General features: G+C 38.0%; 6 protein-coding genes across 12 annotated transcripts in view; 2 read left to right on the top strand and 4 right to left on the bottom strand.

Moving 5' to 3' along the window:
- Window positions 1-3,964, bottom strand: part of LOC104826486 (magnesium-chelatase subunit ChlD, chloroplastic) — a 7,154-nt gene extending 3,190 nt beyond the window's left edge. Inside the window, exons 1-7 of the mRNA XM_010559204.1 lie at window positions 3,654-3,964; window positions 2,557-2,735; window positions 1,985-2,069; window positions 1,585-1,901; window positions 1,341-1,464; window positions 672-764; window positions 75-170 (exon numbers count right to left, since the gene is read on the bottom strand). Coding sequence (XP_010557506.1) covers window positions 75-170; window positions 672-764; window positions 1,341-1,464; window positions 1,585-1,901; window positions 1,985-2,069; window positions 2,557-2,735; window positions 3,654-3,911 — 1,152 coding nt within the window. The 5' untranslated portion in view covers window positions 3,912-3,964. The remainder of the gene's footprint in view (window positions 1-74; window positions 171-671; window positions 765-1,340; window positions 1,465-1,584; window positions 1,902-1,984; window positions 2,070-2,556; window positions 2,736-3,653) is intronic.
- Window positions 3,965-4,643: 679 nt separating this feature from the next.
- On the top strand, window positions 4,644-6,030 carry LOC104826487. The gene is made up of 2 exons (XM_010559206.2): window positions 4,644-5,004; window positions 5,815-6,030. Exons 1-2 carry the CDS (start codon window positions 4,653-4,655, stop codon window positions 5,835-5,837), a joined length of 375 nt encoding a protein of 124 aa, XP_010557508.1. The 5' UTR covers window positions 4,644-4,652; the 3' UTR covers window positions 5,838-6,030.
- A 1,230-nt stretch (window positions 6,031-7,260) lies between these two features.
- Window positions 7,261-10,343, bottom strand: LOC104826488 (scarecrow-like protein 3). Of its 4 annotated transcripts, none has more exons than XM_010559209.2 (3): window positions 10,051-10,343; window positions 9,099-9,163; window positions 7,261-8,831 (listed from the first exon to the last, which is right to left on the bottom strand). In XM_010559209.2, the coding sequence occupies exon 3, from the start codon at window positions 8,820-8,822 to the stop codon at window positions 7,458-7,460; it is 1,365 nt and encodes a 454-aa protein (XP_010557511.1). In that variant the 5' UTR covers window positions 8,823-8,831; window positions 9,099-9,163; window positions 10,051-10,343; the 3' UTR covers window positions 7,261-7,457. The 4 variants fall into 4 exon arrangements, with proteins under 4 accessions (XP_010557511.1, XP_010557510.1, XP_019059760.1 ...); XM_010559208.2 differs by having other exon boundaries at window positions 7,261-8,906; window positions 10,051-10,342; XM_019204215.1 differs by lacking the exon at window positions 10,051-10,343 and adding an exon at window positions 9,310-9,602.
- A 1,344-nt stretch (window positions 10,344-11,687) lies between these two features.
- LOC104826490 (probable cytokinin riboside 5'-monophosphate phosphoribohydrolase LOGL3) lies at window positions 11,688-13,436 on the top strand. 2 transcript variants are annotated; one of them, XM_010559211.2, is made up of 4 exons: window positions 11,688-11,968; window positions 12,373-12,501; window positions 12,597-12,781; window positions 12,935-13,436. In XM_010559211.2, exons 1-4 carry the CDS (start codon window positions 11,765-11,767, stop codon window positions 13,284-13,286), a joined length of 870 nt encoding a protein of 289 aa, XP_010557513.1. In that variant the 5' UTR covers window positions 11,688-11,764; the 3' UTR covers window positions 13,287-13,436. The 2 variants fall into 2 exon arrangements, with proteins under 2 accessions (XP_010557513.1, XP_010557514.1); XM_010559212.2 differs by having other exon boundaries at window positions 11,896-11,968; window positions 12,378-12,501.
- LOC104826489 (kinesin-like protein KIN-12F) lies at window positions 13,357-19,362 on the bottom strand. Of its 3 annotated transcripts, none has more exons than XR_773778.1 (18): window positions 19,027-19,362; window positions 18,760-18,822; window positions 18,543-18,668; window positions 18,360-18,443; window positions 18,135-18,260; window positions 17,975-18,034; window positions 17,831-17,884; window positions 17,649-17,738; window positions 17,369-17,464; window positions 16,966-17,114; window positions 16,733-16,882; window positions 16,398-16,527; window positions 15,388-16,311; window positions 15,197-15,295; window positions 15,029-15,112; window positions 14,174-14,932; window positions 13,824-14,064; window positions 13,357-13,440 (listed from the first exon to the last, which is right to left on the bottom strand). XR_773778.1 is itself a non-coding variant. In XM_010559210.1 (17 exons), exons 1-17 carry the CDS (start codon window positions 19,288-19,290, stop codon window positions 13,876-13,878), a joined length of 3,447 nt encoding a protein of 1,148 aa, XP_010557512.1. In that variant the 5' UTR covers window positions 19,291-19,362; the 3' UTR covers window positions 13,525-13,875. The 3 variants fall into 3 exon arrangements, 1 of the variants encoding a protein (XP_010557512.1); XR_773777.1 differs by having other exon boundaries at window positions 13,357-13,443; XM_010559210.1 differs by lacking the exon at window positions 13,357-13,440 and having other exon boundaries at window positions 13,525-14,064.
- A 1,034-nt stretch (window positions 19,363-20,396) lies between these two features.
- On the bottom strand, window positions 20,397-20,795 carry LOC104827415. Its single transcript, XM_010560589.1, has one exon. It carries the CDS (start codon window positions 20,793-20,795, stop codon window positions 20,397-20,399), a length of 399 nt encoding a protein of 132 aa, XP_010558891.1.
- Window positions 20,796-21,316: the final 521 nt, after the last annotated feature.

The following is a 21,316-nucleotide window of genomic DNA, read 5'->3' on the forward strand; positions in this document are numbered from 1 at the left end:
CAGCAGGAAACATTGATAATTATGGTTGCAAAGGAAGCAAAATCAAATGATTATGCTTGAGAGAAATACTTAACAGCCTTTTTGAGGTCATCAATAGTGACTTTCTCCCGTCCATCTAGAGCTGTTAAGCACTTTGCGACACGAGCTGCATACAATTCAGCACGATGTCCCTGAAATCATAAATTTGTGACAAGGGATACTGTTGGGCTCCATGTATTGATAAAAAAATATAACTGCAAGAAATTAGGTTGACTACAAAGTAGCGCAAAAATGACAGATTAAAGTGACCAGATCATAAAATAGCGAAAAATCACAATCTATCTTGTGACAAGAGAGGCCCTTTGTACTAACTCTTGCATATTCATGATCCCTACAATATAAATTTGATCCAGATTTATAAGAAAAATGCAAGTTTAAATGTCTTTTCTAATGAAGGTATCATTCGGTTACACTCTTCTGGTTATTTGCTCATGTTGTCGAGGACTATGTTAATTGATGGCTAAAAATTCCTTTAGTTTCCTACACGTGATTTTTCCACTTCTTATCATCTATTTGTTAATTGCTACGTAAGCCACAGCCCCCTCTTTCTTATTTTATTCTTATGTGATTCAAACAGTCTAAAGTTATATTAATCCTAACACAAAAACAGATTCAAAATCTTTTTACAATACCTGGCATCCACCTCGGAGAGCTTCCAAAACCAGGTACTTCAACTGATCTCTACTTATTTTGACATCCTTCAAATACTCTCTAGCCAAAATAATCTGCAACAAAGCTCAAGATATTCAGCAACAAGAAAAACTGTTCTAAAGCGAGACTGAAAACATATAAGAAAAGGAAATACCAACAATACCACAATCCTTGGAGTTGTCAGTATAATTTCAGTACAACTCATTCATCTAAATAGATTTCCACAATGACACATCAGCTATCTACGTGTGTCGATCAGATATAAATCTCTTGTACAAACAAAAAACGGTGGTTTCCTCACTGTACAACACAGAAACTATCAAGTGCTAAAACTTTCTCATTATGCTTGATGATATCTTGTAATGTCCCCCTAAGAAAAGGGAGGAGAGACTGTGTACCTTAATTATTTAATGCTGAAATAAGGTATTTACGGAGTCTAGTTATAGTGGAGATTGATAACACAATTATCCTTAAAGAAAAAATGTCCTGATAGAGTAGGTAACCATAAATTTCACAAGTTCAACTAGCTAAACAAAGTATCGAAGAAGAGACTCGGCTGGATAACCAGCAGGAAATCAACCCTACATTTTTCAATGTATCGTTCTTGCTGTGTTAGCGGATAAAAACCAAAACGTTCACTTGGAAAGTACCTGGGTTTTTGCAAACTCTGTTTCTTCCCCCACCATTTCAAAAACCTCATTACTCCGTTCCTGAAATTGTGTGGCAATTCCAACTGCTGCTACACGATCTTCAAAACTCATAGGAATGTCTGCACTGCAAACATTCACATCATGAATGACAGAGAAAGAGATATTTAAAGAGAAACGATAGAAGAGCGTAGAAAAGAAAAAAATATTATATATTTTAATCTATAGAGATATTGTCTGGCAGTACCTCAAGTTAATAGCAATACGGTCTAGCAAGTGTTCGCGTACAGCACCCTCTTCAGGGTTATACGTCGCAATTAGAAGAGGCTTGCATGGGTGTCTGAAGCTGATTCCCTCCCTTTCCACTATATTTACACCTTCTGTCAATACATTAAGAAGCAAATTGCTAATCCCTTCATCTAAGAGATTGATCTCATCAACATACAAAACTCCTCTGTGAGCTTCAGCCAGAAGACCTGGCTGGAAAACAGTTGTCCCTGTTTTCACAGACTCTTCAACGTCAACAGATCCAATGAGTCTGTCTTCTGTGACTCCTAGAGGAATCTGCATAATTTGAAAACATGATAACTAACGAATAAGAGAAGTTATCTCCAGAAGGAGTTAGTAGTTTCTCAAACTAGATGTACCTGAACAAAAGGAGATTTCACGATCTGAGTCTTAACATTTCCATCAGCATCATACTCTACTCCCTCAGCTAAGCCATCTTCCCACCTTCATGTACCACAACTGTACAAGTCAGTGATATGTAAAACTGGAAAGAGAATGAGAACAAGAGTTCAAACTACCCATCCTCTCTAGTTGAGACAAATTTGATTCGCTGATTGCTTATTGTTAAAAGAAACTCCATTATATTCATTCCTATATCTCTTTCACACCATATATTATATTCTTACTGAAAGAGGACACAGAAAAGATAGAGTTTCAAAGTTAAAACAATTTCTCGTTGACAATGCATCAAATATTGATGAAATATTTGTCTTTCTTCAGCTTCCTTTTGTTTGTCCACCACAGCCATCTCCTCCAAATTAAATTTAATGACAATATAGTAAACTCAGAAGTAGGAGTAATTCTTTAATAACAACTCAAAGTTCCAAGATATCTTTCTTTTCTACCGAAGGAAAATATTTTAATAACTTCAAAAGCAAATTTAGCTGACTTTTCATAAGAACCAGCGAAGAATTGAAGTCTGTTTGCTTACTCCTCTGGGCAAGCTGGGTTGGCATTTGCTATTGAACTTGCAACAACTTCTATCGGGGGAAGGATTGCATGTAGCCCTCGTGCCATGACTGTCTTTGCAGTTCCTCTACGACCGGATATAGCAATCCCTCCAATTTCACGGTCAGTTGCCCCAAGCAGAAGAGCAGTTTTGATAGCATCCTGTAAAGCAACAACAGCCATCATTGGATGACCAAAATGCTACTCAAGATCTATTAGATAGACTACAGAGTTACAACATCCATATGAAATTCTCAGAAGCTACCATGACCAGAGTTTCAAGACCAAAATACAATCCAGTTGTAAACAGCGCATATTGTTATTGTCATGCCATTTTGTCCCCACCGTTAAAAACAGAGGCTAACCAAAGCTTAGTATAATGTCCACCAAACCAAAATTGATCGGGAGGAATAAAGGGGTTCTTCCCTAGTTATACTTTATTTTCAGTGAGGGGCAACATTTTGTGGTACAACCTCATCAATTAAACAAACTATCTCAATCGTTAGGATGATCCCATGATCGGTGTCAAATGTCTGAGGTAGGCCGTAGATATTTAAGAATTGTCAACAGAAAAATGATTCAACAAGCACAATTACAAGACAAAAAAACGTAGCGTCCTGGCCTGAAAAATCCAATCTCAGGCAAAAACTTCATGCAGGAACCAACTCCTATAGAGAAAAGGCAATAATTTAAAGATAAAATCGCAGCATTCCATACAAATTCACAAGCTAAATCACAAAAATTGTTTTAAGTATTACAGTTCCAAGAAGCAATTCGGAGCATTTCTACTACATAAGCAACTATCAGCATATCTACAGAGCTGTATAAGAACAGCTCGCATACAAATCAAGGCATATCACTGAGATTACAAACACAACTACAAGACCAAAAAATGCAAAAATATGGTGGCCTAACATGCAAAATCCAAACTCAGGCTAAACTTGCTGCACAAATGACTTCCTGTTGATCACAACGCAAAATGGTTCACTTGAGTGAAATTGCAACATCCGTACAAATTCACAAGCTAAAACACATCAAATTGCTGAAATTCGGCAGTTTGAGCGAGCGATTTTTTCAGACCTGGCCAACAACGGCGGCCAAGGGGAAGAACTGACGACCATAGGAGGTGCTCTCGTCGCCAGAGGTCGCCGTCACGGCGCCGTTTGGAGATTCCACGGCGGCATTAGCCGAGGCGCGTATGCGAAACCGGAAAGACGCGCCTCTGCTCCGCCTGGAGACGGAGAGGAACGGAAACTTCGGAGTGAGCGAGGGAAGGAGGTTGCACCGACTGAGACGAGGACACGTCGAAGCCGCTGCTGCAGCAGGAGACAGCGCCATTGAAGAGAGGAGAGAGCTGCCTCAGTATTTTTTTTTTTCTTATCTATTTAATCGGATCCAAAAATAATAATAATTTGGTTTCGGTTTAAATCGTTATCTGGTTTGATCGTATCTCGTCCTCTTCCCTCATTGGTTCTGGCCATGGAAGATATGGTAGGATGTGCAGCACACGCGCTTCTTGATGCGCGTGTATTTCTTCTTCGCTATTCGTAACGCCTTAGTTACTCGAGCTCTCTGAACCGGATCTAAACCGAATCTGGTAAATTGGATTTCTAGTTACATGTACATTAATCCGGAGAGAAAATCAAATAATAATTATTAGCCACGTGGAAAAAACAAAGGACAAATCTAATAAAAACACTTTTAAATTCATTATCATAGACAAACATAGTGAATGAAGTGGAGAGTGTAAATTTATATATAGAACCTTTAATTCACATATATATATATATATATATATTATTCTCTTTCGAATAATAATCTTTATCCAAACACCTAAAAAAACATGGAAAATGAAACTGATGTGTAAAGGAGGTAAACCAATCCACATGACAACCTAACCCTTTGGCCGACAAAAACAATAACCTGTTGCCGACAAAACAATAACCTTTACACTCACCATTTTAATTATTAATTCCAAGCAGATAAAAACACTGAATAATATATATATATATATATATATATATATATATATATACACACACACAAATACCTACAAATATTATGGTATATATAGATCATATGGTGTGTGACCAACAGTCGCATTGCTCACCGAATAAAAAGACAATGGGAGGTCGAGTGGTGATCACGATGCTGATGATCGCAGCCGTTTTCTTGTGCAGTCACAAGGCGGAGGCGCAAGTGTGCGGGGCTGATCTGATGGGGCTGATCTCAGAGTGCCAACGGTACGTCGGCAAATCTGGACCGAAGATTCCGCCGTCGCCGTCGTGCTGCGCTCTCATCCGTCCGATCGACGTACCTTGCGCATGCCGTTACATCTCCAGAGATGTCATGAGCTACGTCGATATGGACAAGGTCGTCTACGTGGCACGATCCTGCGGCAAGAAGATCGCCTCCGGATACAAGTGCGGAAGTAAGTCCATTTTATACTCACTTGTGGCTGTTATTTTTAAAAAATTGTGGAACGTATATATTACATGATTTTATATGTTCGTTATGGGAAACTTTAAATGGATATGTTTTAGATAATAATTTCGATATGTCGATAAAACTGCTTTCCCCTTTACTTTTTTTTTATGCTTAGCGATCGAATGTGATTCTCTTGTATTACAAAACATTACACAATTAATTTTTTTAAAATAAATTAAAATATAAAAAAAAAACTCTTCTGTTACTTAATTATCTATTGCAACTAATTTTAAAAATATTTTTATAACATTAGATCAATATCTTATATATATATATTCTAAATTATATTTTATACAGATAAATTAATAAATCTTTTACCTTTTCTAAAGAAACAAATTTATTTGATTTTCTGATAGACAAAGTTTTAATTGATTTTTTTTTATTTAAAGATTTTGTTGAATATTTTATCAAACGACGAACAAAATTCATATAAACTATGTAGGAGAATGTGGAAAAGATGTCGTTCCCATGCTTAACAAGCTCTATGTCAATAACAATAATCCATATTTCGCGACTTTTCCCTTTTGCTTTTTTCCAACGTTTGTTATACTTTTACAGTTTCATAGCCGTTTAAATAGTTTCCAAAAAAATTAGACAAACATTTAAAAATTATATAAATACGGAAACTTTTGCTTTTTTAAAATTTTTAATACGTTCTAGTTTCCATATACATCGCAATGAAAAATAAACAGTGCCCACTTTCTGTTTTATTTTTGTTTAGTTTCATTAATTCTTTGTATAATTTATTATATAGGCTACACGGTGCCTGCGCCATGAGGAAGAGAAGATTTCCAACCAGATTCGGAATTTACCGCAAAGGCCGGTTAAGAGTACTGTATATGAATAACGATAATGTTGGAGATTGTATGTAAAAAACAAAATACGCATGTATTAAAACTTATCCTATTAAAATAATATAAGATGTAATAAAGTCTTTTGCCGCCCGCGATAGGGAATATTACTCAAATAACCCACTTGGGTCGCAGCAATTTCAACGTACACCACCGAAAAAAAAAAATTAATTTTAACCCACTTTTCGGTTGAAAAAGTCCGAAATACCCTTTTCGTTTTATTTTTTGCGACCTTATTACGACTAACATATAACTGATATACCACTAAAATAAGACAGATGATTTTTTTTGCCACCTTTTTTAAAATCAATTGTAACTATATTTAGAATTAATTACGAAGTCGTAATAACGAAGTTGTTTTCGAACGGATAAAAATCGCGTATTCATTAAGGGTAATTTCGTCTTTTCAAACAAAAAAAAGTGTTATGTTTTTTCTGGTGTACACGTGAAATAGGTGCGACCCAAGTGGGTCATTTGAGTAGGGGTGTCAAAACGAGCCCGACTCGTGAGCTGGCTCGTGGCTCGCCAGAGCTCATTGAGAACGTGTTCAATGAGTCTGGCTCGGCGAGCTGGCGAGCTGCTCAACGAGCTGGTATTTTTTTTTTTAAATAAATTAAATTTATATAAAAAAACTCTAATATAATTTTATATTAATTTTTTTCATATTATTTATATGATATTATAAATATACTAATTATTATGATGGTGATAATTGAAAATATTAAATGATATTGGTGTTTTAATAAATTTTTATGTATTTATTTAAATTTATAATTATATTTAAAATAAATATAAATAAAAAATATTATATATCCTTGGCTCAACGAGCCGGCTCGTTCAGATCGGAAAATTGGTGAGCGATCTGAGCTGAGGTTTTTCTGGCTCGTTAGAAAACGAGCCTAACGAGTTGAGCCCAAAACGATCCGAGCCAAATGAGCCGAGTCCAAAATGATCCGAGCTGGCTCGTTTGACACCCCTACATTTGAGTAAAATTCCCCCCGCGATAAGGTGTGTGAACTTGTAATCGGTTTGGTTTAGATTCAGTTGGTCTAGTAGAAATTATGCCAATTTGAAAACCAAATCTTGGTTAAGTTTGGTTTGGTATAATTGGTAACTGGTTTGGATGAGTGATCAATTCTATGCGAACATGGAGCCCGTAATTGTAATTGTAATTGAACAAGTAAAAAGATGAAACGGAAATTTCTCTTGTATTTTTCAAATTAAACGTTAAACTTCACCAAACCAAACCAAACCGAATTAACATAACCGGACTTAACCAACTAAACCGGACAAATTTTAGCAAAACCAACTATAGCCAGAAATCATTCGATAAACACAAGGCCATTCTATGAAGAAGCAAACCGTTTGAAAATATTATAGAGAGACCAAAAGCCACAAACTTGTGTTCCCATTTACACAGAAGAAGGAACTCTTCAACTTGGTTTAACTCAAAACAAATAAACCGACAAATAGAGGGAGACATAATCAATCCATAAGGGAAAAAACACACACACAACTAAGATTCATGTCTGCACTTCACTTCACTTCACTTCCTGCATCTCCAAGATGAAACAGAGTAAAGAGGCCGATCTTGCCAGCAAATGGCAGCGCACCCGTTCTCTTCTTTAATCCTGTACCCTTCACACCCATAACTCTGAAGCAATCTCCTCGCCTGCAACATCGAGTAGCAGCTCAAAGGGACGTTACCGAACCCCGCCAAATCAAACCGCTGGCTCCACTTCTCGAGCCTCTCGTGCCTTTCCGTTCTTTCGCATCCCTCACAGGCTATGATGTTCTTGATCTCTTCCCCGAAAAGCATCTTCTCCACTTTGATTCTCTCCTGCGACGTTCTTGGCAGTTTTGATTCCAAGCAATCGAACAACGCCCCGTATGTGTAGAGGGATTCGAGTAGTCTTTCCATTAGGGAGGTACCGTTATGGTCCGAATCTTGCTCGGTTACTACCATTAGCTTTGGTGACAAACTCCATAATGCATGGAGAAATCTGTCCATCTTTCCTGAGGATAGAGGGAAAGACGAGGCCGAATCACCACTCGGGCTGTAGCCGTTGTTGCTTATTATATCATTGTCTGTAACCTCGCCCGCAGAGTTTGGGTTCATCAGTAAAACCCTCTGCAAGTCTGTTCCATTAGGGTTCTTGAACCGTGATGGGCAATTCTTTCTCAAGAATTCATCATCAGAGGCCAATAAGCAATGCAGCTGAAGAACCGAGCTGATTGCTAATGCCTCCCCTGTCTTAACCCGTAATTGGTCGACGTTAAGAGACTCCAACCGGCTGACAACAGGATTGAACTGAAACGGGATATCGAGTTTCTCGGCTTCTTCAGTGAGCCTATGAGCCATCTGATCCAGCACACCCTTCTGCTGATGAACACTGGTGATTCTCAAATGAGGTGGCCCTTCCGGTCTCGAGTTGAAAGACTGAATAAGCGCGATCCACTGAGCCGGTTCAGAAGCATGGAGATCGATCACGTGGACCATCTTCTCGCCCTCCATTGCTTCGACTATCGCTTGATTGGTGAGCAAGTAAGAAACTTTCAGAACAGGAAACATCTCGAAGAACAGCTTCCTCGCGTAGATCTCCTCCGAGACGTTCCTCATCCTGGTCGCGTTCAAGGCCTTGTAGAGGCCGGGCCAAGATTTCAAGATCCGAGTGGAGAGCGCCTCGGTGAAGTAAGCAGCAATTCTCTGCATCGTGTCTCCATCGGGAGAGGAAAGGTGAGAGAGTTGCTCGAGGGCGGAGTTCGCGTTCTGTAGGCTACCGGAGGTGACATGGTTAGCGCAGGTGAGCAAGAGGTGGATCAAGTAGAGGCCTCTCTCCTCTGGTTTGAGGTCTTTCAGCCATGGATATGGTGATGGGCCAGCTAGGTTAGTCCTATGGAGGGGCATCATGGAGAAAACCTGAAGAGGAGATGAAGCTACAGAAGACGTCCCATCTTCTTGAAACATAGTAACCATTGATTGAACACAAGATACCTAAAAACCCAGAAAAAAAAATTTCAGGAACAGTTATAGAACTGGCAGAGATGGAGATTCTGACAGGTTATTAAGCAATCTCAGCATCTAAGAAACATGTTAAGGGATGACCCAAATCACTGTCCTGAACTTGAAAGAGAAGAAGAAAAAAAGAAGTTCCACAGTATCTGGTAAAGGGGCTGAGAGAGAAACCTGGGATTTTCTGCAGGAACACCCAATTAATCCTCGGATCTGAGTTGGATAGAATATCAAGACATCTGTCGACCGGTTCGCAGAATCATTGCCGGAGACAAGCCACCAAAAAAAAAAAAAAAAAAACTGTTCAGGGGAAGAAACAAGAACAAGAAGAAGCTAAAGGGCATTCAAATCGGGTTTAGGAAGGAACAGGGGAGAAGAAAATTACCGGATTCTGCAATCGGCGGAAAAATCCACTCGGGTTTCGGAGAAAAATGTCAAAGCTTCGCATTCAGAAGAAATCTCTCTCCCTCTCTCTCTCTCTCTCTCTGTGTTCTTGCTCTGCTATTCTTGTATGGGGAAAAGAACGGAAGGGGAAAGGATTGAACTGAAACAGCCATTAGTTCCCTTTGGATGTACGTAGCAGACAATGCGTGAGAGTTGGTTTTGTCTTCTTCTGGCTTGTTTTGTTCCCATCTCAATGGGATGTGGATTTTTGTTTTTTTATAATTTGTATGAACGTATGAATGTGGTCAAGGGGGAAATGGGAATTTAAAAGCACTGCCCACTCTGCCACAAGAATCCATTATCTTTCAGCATATGGACAAATGCTTCAAATTTTCATGCGGAAACTTTTCCCATTCTCTATACACACACTATGCATACACACGCGACGACATCCATAACAAGTTAGAAATAAATTTTCTTTTTGCTTTAATTAAACTTTTTAAAAAGTTGATTCTCTTGTATTGCAACTCTGCGGTAAAAAGCTTGTGCCAATTTATTTGGTAATATAAAATAGTTTGTTACGTTAAATAACATTTCAAATGATGAGACATTTAATTTATTTCAATGAAATAATGTTCATATCGGTGAGTTTTACCCCTGTTCAGAGGAAGAAACAAGAACAAGAAGAAGCTAAAGGGCATTCAAATCGGGTTTAGGAAGGAACAGGGGAGAAGAAAATTACCGGATTCTGCAATCGGCGGAAAAATCCACTCGGGTTTCGGAGAAAAATGTCAAAGCTTCGCATTCAGAAGAAATCTCTCTCCCTCTCTCTCTCTCTCTCTCTGTGTTCTTGCTCTGCTATTCTTGTATGGGGAAAAGAACGGAAGGGGAAAGGATTGAACTGAAACAGCCATTAGTTCCCTTTGGATGTACGTAGCAGACAATGCGTGAGAGTTGGTTTTGTCTTCTTCTGGCTTGTTTTGTTCCCATCTCAATGGGATGTGGATTTTTGTTTTTTTATAATTTGTATGAACGTATGAATGTGGTCAAGGGGGAAATGGGAATTTAAAAGCACTGCCCACTCTGCCACAAGAATCCATTATCTTTCAGCATATGGACAAATGCTTCAAATTTTCATGCGGAAACTTTTCCCATTCTCTATACACACACTATGCATACACACGCGACGACATCCATAACAAGTTAGAAATAAATTTTCTTTTTGCTTTAATTAAACTTTTTAAAAAGTTGATTCTCTTGTATTGCAACTCTGCGGTAAAAAGCTTGTGCCAATTTATTTGGTAATATAAAATAGTTTGTTACGTTAAATAACATTTCAAATGATGAGACATTTAATTTATTTCAATGAAATAATGTTCATATCGGTGAGTTTTACCCATCGTGGTATCTTGTCTGATGTGTCTCTCCATGACATTTGCCCGATGATGTCGATATGGATATTTGCATAAATATAAGGGCAAATGACGATTAAAGTCGCTCAACTATATACGATAACTGATAAATAATTTAATTGTTATAAATAAAATTGATAATCATTTATTCATTTTTGGTATATGGCTACAACGTCGTCTACCATATCGTGTCCCATGGTTATTCAATGGGTTTTGATATATATGTATATATATATATATGTATATAGATTTGTACATCCATTTCAATGCATACAACATATAATATATATATATATATATATATATATATGTTGGGTTTTTTTTTGTCAGTGTGTATGGTGGAAGGAGAATCATGGGCTTATTTCATTTTGGGAGAAGAAAAAAAAAAGGGAAAGGATTTGAAAAATATTCTGAGAGGGGGAATGAGGACAGGCATGCCCTAACAAAGACAAAACACAACCTTTTCTTTTGTTCTGTTTCTTAAGTTAGCTCTGTGTGGAATTTGTCAGTGTTTTCATGTGTTCTTCCAAATTTCTGTTTTGTCCTTTTTCTCCTTTGTATATTACCTTTGGTCATAATCTTCCCTTTTTTTAAAAAAAATTATATATTTTCTAACTATTTATAAAAGGTTCGTTGCAAGGGAAATAAATATTGACAAAATTGTAAATTGATAGATTTAACTAGAAATCCAAAACATTCTTGTATATTTTTTTTTAAAAAAAAATTAAAGTTATTAATAACAAATTTGTATATATTATGAAAATGCTTATATATATATTATGAAAATACTTTAAAATTTCGATAGATTTAACTAGAAATCCAAAAAATTCCTATATCTATTTTTAACAAAAATTAAAGTTATTAATAACAAATTTGTATATTTTTAAAAAACATTAATGACAAATTTGTATGTTTATAGGAGATTAAAAAAACAACAAAATTGAAAATTGACAGTGTAACATGAGGCGGCATCGACGAAAGCGAAATCATCAACCCCATATTTCTACTCAAGAACACAAGGAAGGAAAGTGTGCATTTCAACAGATGGGGTTTTCCATGTTGAGTTCATGCCGCCTATCCCCGACGATTTCTCCTCCACAAACCCCAAAATTCGGGAGCTCATTGTCCGAAGGAGCCCGATTCGAGATGAAGATGATGTTTCCTGGTCCAATTAGGGCAAACCCACCTCGAGTATCGAAGTGCAAGTCCGAGTCCGGGGACTTTGTACAGAGAAGTAGCCCAAATGAGGTAAAAGGACAAATTCCCAGTTTCTGCTACTCGTTTTCTTCGAAGGTATTCGATTTCCAGTGTACCCATCTTCTTGCTTTGAAGGGTTTAGCTGTAATTTTTGGTAGAATGATGAAATTTGTCGGAGAGAGGGTTTAAACCCTAAGGCCTCCCCCCTGCCGATTTTTGTTGACTGATGCAATGTGATTGAGGAGTTATAGACCGAGAGGTTGAAACAAATCAATGGAATTTGTTAGTGGAAAGGTTACATCTTTTCTCTGTTGCAAATTACTTCAGCCTGATTTGTTGGGTTGAACCATGAAGTAGGACCACTGTATCTGTTTCCTCATGAAAGACAATATCCTTCCTCTCTACTCTTTGCCCAATGCTGTTGAGTACCTCATTTCCTCCACTTGATTTGAAAGGTCAGGAAAGAGCTAGAGAGATGTTTTGATCTGATACACAGGCTCGGGAGGGGGGTTGTCTACTTGGGTTCTGCGAGGTTCCTACCGAATCACTCGCACTACCTGCAGGCACAAGACTTGAGCAGAGAGGTATATGATACGAGATATTTCCATGAAATCGTAATCGCGGTTATGGACTTGGAGTTCTCATATGACTGGCTCCTTGCAAAATTTCGTCTGATCAGGTGGCAAAGCTTTTAGACTGTACTACATGGTCTGGAGCTGGGCCAGGACTTATGGATGCTGTGACTAAAGGCGCGCTGGAGATCGGGAAACCAGTTGGGGGTATCAAGATAGACAAAGAAGCAGGTGAATGGACTGCCTCCAAGTTTCATCCTTATCTTCCTCCTCAAAACTACCATACTTGCAGGTCAGCTTAATGAGTTGAGTTCTAGTCTCTTAGTACCGATTCTACCAAACGAGCAAAGAGTTTGGATGCCATCTCATGCCATATTATCCCAGAAAATTCTTTCAGTATTGTTGTATACTGGTAATGGAAGGGCATCATTTGTATGAAATGTAGGTTTTTCTCAGCAAGAAAGCACGGACTGGTAGATGCTGTTATTAGAAATAGTGTTTCGGACAGGACAGCCGTAATTGCCCTTCCCGGTGGAATTGGCACCCTCGATGAGATGTTTGAGATCTTGGCATTGATTCAGCTCGAGAGGATTGGATCGGAGCTGCCAGTTCCGTTCCTGGTGATGAACTACGATTCCTTCTACTCCAAGCTGTTTGAATTCCTCGACAGTTGCGAAAACCGGGGCACACTTTCCAAAGGGGAGATTAATTCCCTGTGGAGGATCTGCAACAGCAACCATGAAGCTTTGACATTCTTGGCCGATTTCTATGATCTGTCTTATGGCTCAGTTTCATAACTGTTGTCTTGTTATTGAACAAAGCCCTCTATGCATCAAGTGAGTTGGTGATAAGGGACAAAGACTTAACTGTTCATGTGGAGATCCACTGAAAAAGGACTTCAGCTCTACAAACAGTGGCTGCTTAGTCTTCTTGCTCGTATTTTCTCAGCAACTTCTAAGAGAATGAAAAGGGAATAATTCATCATACCCCAATAGTGTGTAACTGTACTTCATCATGGACCAAAATACACAATGATAAAAATGGGAATATTTTGTATTTTAAGACATGCGCAAGTTTGCAATATCCATCCAAAAAAAAGAAAAAAGAAAAAGAAAAAAAGAGCAAGTTTGCAGACAGCACATAATCAGTCAAATCAATTACAAATGAATCCATCAAATGACCCATGGAACCGACATTTTATTTCCATCAGCATGGCTTTGAATGAATGCTCGTCGAAGAAAAGAAGACAATGTCCGAAGCAAGTGGATATATAATATATAAATCTTATCAAGTGGAAAGTTATGGTGTGTGTATATATAGAGAGAGAGAGATACCAAATTAGATCCGAGGAGGGTCTTCTTCTAATAAACTGCTCCAGATTCAGCTCTACATGTGAATGTGTTGATCCAAATTAGTCGAATTCTCGTGGTACAATGGCTGCAAAGCAGATTCTGGCAACCTGCTTTCCTTGAGGCATTGTTTCATTGTTATCATTTCCATCTTATGTTTCCTCTTTAGCTTTTCCATTTTCTTCCTCAGCTTCTCATTTTCTTCTTTAACACTTTTGAACTTATCCTACAAAGCAATGTTCATTTCAGAACCGAGCAGTCAAGAATGATCCGTGACAAAAAAAAATCAACCTAGTTGACAGAGCAATTGCGAATTTCGAGGATTAGTTGGTTACCTCGACAGTTGATGCCGAATGCTCGGCTTCTCTGAGCCTAACGAGCAATTCTCCGGCAGCATGAACAGCTTCAGCTGTATTCCTTAGCTGCATCTTGAGGCTGACATTTTCGTTCTTCAACAAATCCCTTTCCCTCTCTTTCTCCACTCTAAGCGCTGAGAGCTCTGCCGCAAGAGACCTGGCATAACGGGACCCACGGTCTTTCTCTCCCGCCTTTGCCATTGCGTTTTTCAACTCCGTTATCCATATTAACATTGCCTTATGCCTTCCGGCCAGGTCATCATACTTCTCTTGCAGCTCTGTGTAATGTTCAACAAACCTGGCATGGCCGACTACTGCCCTCCGAAGTGCATCCTCTAACTCCTCAGCAGAGAGTTTCTCTAGTTTAAGTTTCGCTTCAGCATTTTCTGCACGCATACGCTGAGTTTCAATGTCGACTCGGAGTTCGTCTGTTAATGATATCCACTCGCTTTCCATTTCTGTCCACCTAAGCCTTTCATTCTCAATATCTTTCCCGGCCATCTGCTTAAATCCTGTTCTTTCACGGAGTTCTAAAGATCGGGACAGCAAAGATGATCTTAGTTTGTCTGTGTAACATGACTGCAGTTCGTTTTTCAGATCTTCAATTTCTTTAAGCAACGCCTCCTTCTCACTGGTATCGAAGTTTGTCTTTTGAGAGTCTTCTTGGACTTGCTTTACTTCATATATTTCCTTTCTGACCTCTGGCTGGTGACCCTCAATATCTGTCCAATTCCGAAGCTGCAAATCCACAGTTTCGAATATGACTGTAAGATAACCAATTAATCCTGCAGTTTACACTGTTTTTTCACATGACCAAATTAAGAAACAACCAACCTGGTTCCCGTTCGGTGAGGATTGGTCCCCAATGCATGCCTGCTTGAGGGTGGTTGTTTCATTCTGATGTTTGTACTGCTCAAGCTGAATGAATAACACATTACATGAATAACCAGAAAATAAACCTCGTGCTAATCTAAGTTTCAATTGAACTAAAATTGGAGTTACCAGAAGATTTAGCTGTTGAATTTTGGCTGCTTGGTCGAGACACAAATTTTCAAGGTCCTGTCCCTTTTCCACAACCCCGTTCATTCCTTCACCGGTACCCTGATTTTACAATAGGTAAATGAATAAGAGAAGGTTAGCTATGGACTATGGCATACACGACTCATTTTGATATATAAAAACATGCATTATACCACATCTGTCGTTTCTTTTGGATTGTTTACTCCATCTTGAAGCTCATTCAAGTTGTTTTCAAATTTTTGTCGGCAAGAGAGGCAGACCATTGACAAAGATTGTCTATCCGCTGATGATTTAGCTTCCTCCAATATCTTGGCTGGTGATGTACTACCCTTTTCTGTCATGGTCAAGTTCTCAAAAGACAACATAACTGAAGATCTGTTTGATGCAGGGTTAACGTGATTGTCAATAATCTCCAAGCCCCTCTGCAGACTTGCTGCTAAAGATTCTGTCGAACTTGGAAATATGTTGCTTCTGGAAAAAGATGATCTGAGGTGTCCACTTTCCGCGAGACACATGGATTTCTTCATGTTCTGTGGAGAAAGAGCTATGCTTTTCCTCAGCATGCCTTTAATTTTAGGAGATTCTGATAGGGTTGGTTCTTGGAAAGGCAAGGATTGACGGCATGGGTTGATTGAAATGCTATTTCCCGACACAGAATCCTGACTCCTGGTTTTCTTCTCAGTTGTTTCACTTGTTGCTGCAGCATCTTTTTCACGTTGCTTCAAAGATTTTTCCAAGTCCAACTCTGCATCTTCAGCTTCAGTTTCACCTGAACAGATCTCGTCATCTTCTATTAGTTCTGGCTCACAAGATGCAGTGACAAAAGAGGAATTGACGGAGTCTCTAACGACAGGTAGCTTTGTTAGATTCTCGTTGAAAGAACTATGCAATTTTTTGAGCTGTTGATGCAACTCCTTCACATCTTCTTCATCAACTGTTATCTCTTCTTCCTCATTATCCATTTTTGGCAAAATCAAAGAACGGTTAAGACTAACACTTAGTTGGTTCAAGCTTTCACGTGCTTTCCTTGCTCTAAAATAGTCACTTTTACTCCCATCAGAATGACAAACATCAGATTTGGCTCTTATGAGTTCTTCCTGCAACAATGCGACAGATGATCTCAGACTGAACGCCAACTCTGAAACACAAAAGTTGAAAGGATTACACAAATATGCTTTCAAACCTTTAGCAAGCGAATCTGGTCACTCAAATCATTGACATCTTCCTCTGAGATCTCATTTATCACTGGTTTGTTTCCGACGGTTTTAACTCGTTGTCCAAAACGAAGCGTGCTCATCATTCTGTTTATGTTTCTGCACCACACAAGCAAACTCATCATATCACTTCAATGTCTTCCAATTTCAATATCTCTTCCTAGTCATCTCCCAATGTCAAAAAGCTGATTTTTATTTATATACAATCAGCTTCAGCTATGACATTATATCTCGATTGAGTCTTTGTACTTAGTACCATCAGGTTGTTATAATGAAATTAGACAAAGAACGATGAGAAAAATACTTGTTGCTTGGAGAAATATTGCATATGACAGTAAGTTTTGCATTCCCACCAAGTGATTCTTGCAACAAATGTGTCAAACATGAGACTTTATGAGGAGCGCCATCAGATACTCCAGGATGTTCTCTCATTGACAGAACATTAATGATGTTGCTGCGCCAATAGTAAAGGATGTTATTTACAGATTAGTAAAGGATGAATAATAGCAAGTCACAGGGGAGAAAATTGAATTGTACCCAAGCTGGGATAATGATTTCTTCAAGTACTTCACTTCCTGTACACAATGACTACTAGCATCATCAAGTTTATTGTTATCTGCTCCAGCAAGGTCAACAAGGTTGATCCTGCTTGTCCTCGTAGTATTGAAACATCTGGATGAGGCTCCCTGCACACACATTGCATTTGATCCATCACATTATGAAGTTTTAGTAGACAACGAAGTTGCAATTGTTTGGCAACCCAATGCATATGAAAACTTTACCACCACCGTGGGTCCATGCTCAAGTTTTCAAAGTTTGTGCATGTTTATTGGTTCCCTTGGAGATTTGATATACATTTCGATAGGAAAATATTTCCGACACTAGTGAAATTTGACAGTTAGCCAAAAGTAAGAAACCAATATCTGTAAATCAACCGTACCTTGCACCAAGACTCAATAATGAAAGAAAATATAATATGCGATCGAGAACTTTTTGAATTGGTGCTAGTTGTTCCAACTTTTCTGCTTGACAGGCCCTGATGAAGCAGTAAGATATGAAAAGAAAGAAAAATTATACACGAGAAGATATGTGATCCCTGAAACAAATGACCAATAAATGATGCAGAATACAGATGAATGAATGGTATGCAGAAGCAAGCAGCAGTTGTCAAGACCACATGAGATAATATTGGCATTAGTATTCATTAACAGCCGTCACACCTTCATCAGTATTTGAGCAACATCCTCGTAGCTATCCACGTATTCTTCTGTCAAGTTCTCAACATAAATACCATTCTTTTCCTCCTTTATCTGCAACAATTGAAAAGTGTTTAAGAATTGAAACTCACACAACCCCAATTCACAGATGAAAACAAAAAACTGCAAAATTGACAAATCTAAACCTCAAGATTTCTCTGTGATTGATCAATCAAATCACTGATTTGTCCACAGTATATCTGCAATAGAAGTGCAGCCATGAAACTTGCACAATTAGAAAATTTTTCCAAAAAGGAATGCTATTCATGTAGGAAGGGTCTAAGTGTAACCTCGAGAAAGGAACAACGGCACTGGTAGTTTACTTCTTTTCCTCCAGACTTCTCTTTCTCCTACATAGAATTGCCAAGAAAGACAAATCAATAAACAAAACACCACAGCTTTTATCATCCAATACAACCTTCACTAAATATGGGACATATAATAACATACTCTCTGGATCTCGGAGAATAGCATCTGGAAGATTCGGGGGGCCAGTCCCTGCTCGCCTCTGGGTGATGGCTCCTCCAGCATTGCACTTGCGGGACCCCACATCGTGTAGGTCTTCCCACTTCCAGTCTATGGATGAAGTGTTGGCAAAACATATAAGAAATTGTGAATCTCTAACATTAGTTATTTGGATTTATGGACAGCTGAAAATATAACAAATCTGAGAACCTGCCCATATGATAATACAGATGTATTATAACCCGACAATGCATCTCGAACCAAAGGAACACCTATTTGCTGAAACACGTCTTCCTGAGTGGCATCAAGAAACAAAAAGGCTCATAAACAAATTTGACATCGAAACTCGAAAAAGCCTCTGAAAGAAAGAGGAAAAGAGATTGAAGCTCGAACCTGATTAAACTTCGAATCAAGAACAGAATCAAATGAAAATTGCCGATCCCTCACGGACAAGGAATCTTTCGAAACCTTTCTCACTGTCCAGATTTCTTCCTTGGTAGGTTTAATCCTCACAGCAACCTTTGAATCAAAGTTAGTGCTTCAATTTTAATTTCCCGAGCAAGAAAACCAAAAATAGAAAGAAACGGCTCTTGGGAGACCATAAAACAACCTTAACATGCGGATTCGGAGCTTCTTCCACTCCATCGCGGATCTTTTGAACCGTAGTCCCTCCCTGACAAAATTTATTTTCCAAAATCCCAAGAACATACCAAAAAACAGAACAAAATGAATCAGGACTAAAGATTCAAGCATACAAAAGAAACCCTAAAGCCAGATTCCGGCAAATTTATTTTACGCATACACTCTGGTACAAGCGAAAATCATCATAAAGAATTTAGAAAAGAATAATACAACTCGAACCACGGGATTAACGTACCCGAGATTTTGAAACTTCATCCCGGCTACTGGATGAAGCGACAAGATTCCCAGATTCAGACTCAGGCAGTGATTCTTTCGCGAACTGAGACTGTTTTTGTCTTCTTCGTGAAACACGAATGTTTGGATCGGCAGGCGGTGAATTTTCGATTTCAGATTTGGACGATCGAAGGCTCGAGCTTGGCTTCTTTCCGGATATAGATTTTGGTAGGAGACTCCATCTCGAGGATGTGGATAAGCTTCCGGCGAAGCGGTTCTCGGCCATGTTTATGGAAGAAAGAGAGAGAGAGAGAGAGATTCAAATTTTGAGAGAGAGGGGGGAAAGATCAGATAGCTTGCTTCGTTTCTTTTTGGATGAGGAGAACTGATCGTAGGCCATATATTTGGATCTAATCGACCGTTGCAGGTTTTTGAATTTGCAATTTCCTTTTTTCTTTTTATTTTATTTTATGTTGAACTGAATTTGCACCTTTTTCGACGAAATAGAAAAATATAATTAGCGATCGATTTAACATTAATTACTGATCGTTTTTACTATATGTTATATTGTTTTTTTAGGTTCATTGATTTTGACTTTGACCGGATTTTGGGATCCCCAGCGAATCTAGGTCAGTGGTTGCATTAGTGTTAAGAAAGTACACGTGTCACACGACTTATATAGGATAAGAAATTTAAATTTAACATATTTTACTTCGCACAATAATATTACTTTTATACATAATGTTATACCACAATATATTAAAAAAATATAAAAAATTCCAGAAAAAATCCATGTAATAATGTACATAAAGTCAGATCCTAAAAGAGAATATTTTTACAATTATGTAAATAAGTTCCTCGCAAAATATTTGTTGTGAAGATGCAGTTAATATTGACGGTCAGATTTGCAGATTTAGATTTAAGATTAAATTTCTGCTAGTTAAGAAAAAAAAAGGAAAGCAATCATAAGATTCGAGAGTTCTTATACAACAATAGGATTTGAGAGATATGATAATACGTATAAGCATTACATATCTATTGTCATATATATATATATATATAGAGAGAGAGATTTAATAATCTTATTCGTTATATATTTATTTGATCAAATTTCAAAATATTTAATCCAAATTAGAAATGAATGAAAAATAAGAATTCATTCGATCGATCCAAATAAATTTGAAATTAAGGAATTATTGTAGAATACATTTAGAACGAAACACATTTTCATAGGATTTTTAAAATGTGTATTTATGTTGAATGTATTTTTATATATCAAGACAAATTTTAAATAAATGGAGAAATTAAAAGAAATTCTAAGATATATATTAATTCATATTCGAATCGAAATCGGTGAAGCTAAAAATTCTCGAAAAAAACCCCCCTCACAGATCAATATGTAGATTGCCACTTGAAGAAGACTTCCGGGTTAGAAGCCGGTTCGCTAATCCCATGTAAACCATCAGGCCTAACCGACCAGAGACAAGAGTTGCAGCGGCCAACGTCCCTAACGCTGCTGTAGACATCGTAAACGCCGCTGCCGTGCTCGAACGAGGCTCCGCAGTACCAGACGCTCGTCTCCGAGGGCGGCGGCACGAAAACCCATTCCCACGACGACCCGGGAGCCACGACGCGGTTCCCGATGTCGTCGTGCTTCCAGTGACACTTCACTCTCAACGGGCTGCCGCAGTCGTTTTGGATTTTCATGCTCACGGCTTCGGCGTTAGACAGGAGCGAAAGCGTTACGAGAAGAACGAGAGGGGCGAGTTTTGTGATGGTGAGGGAAGCCATCTTTGAATAATTGTGAGTTTGTAAAATTGGTCGAGGTTTGTGTTATTATATGTGCATATTATATACTATTTGGTAAGTTCATTTTAGAAAATATCATCATCCATCTATGGAATGTGTTTTTTTTTTGGAAGATTGAGAATTTTTAGAAAGAAATCTCGTGTGTGAAATCAAAAGTGATGAAGAATATTTCACATGTATTTAATATCATATATGAATGATGAATCTGAAAATATACAGAATAAATAAAATAAATAAATAAAGGAAAAAAAGATATGAAGAAGGACAAACGATGAAAAAGAAGGAAAACTTAACAACGTAAAAGTACTAAATTTGCCAAAATTAAATGGAAATGGAAAAAGGTGAAACAAATTTATTCTATGATTTATTAGAATAATTATAGTAATATGTTTCTACGAAATGGTAGAATGATTCCTTTGTTTTATTTTTGTAGAATGGAAGCATGAGTTAACAAGATTATAATTTTTGTATTTTTTTATGAATTCAAATACATAATAGCCATT

The sequence above is a fragment of the Tarenaya hassleriana genome, unplaced genomic scaffold (genome assembly GCF_000463585.1).
Source record: "Tarenaya hassleriana unplaced genomic scaffold, ASM46358v1 Cleome5, whole genome shotgun sequence".
Lineage (NCBI taxonomy): Eukaryota > Viridiplantae > Streptophyta > Magnoliopsida > Brassicales > Cleomaceae > Tarenaya > Tarenaya hassleriana.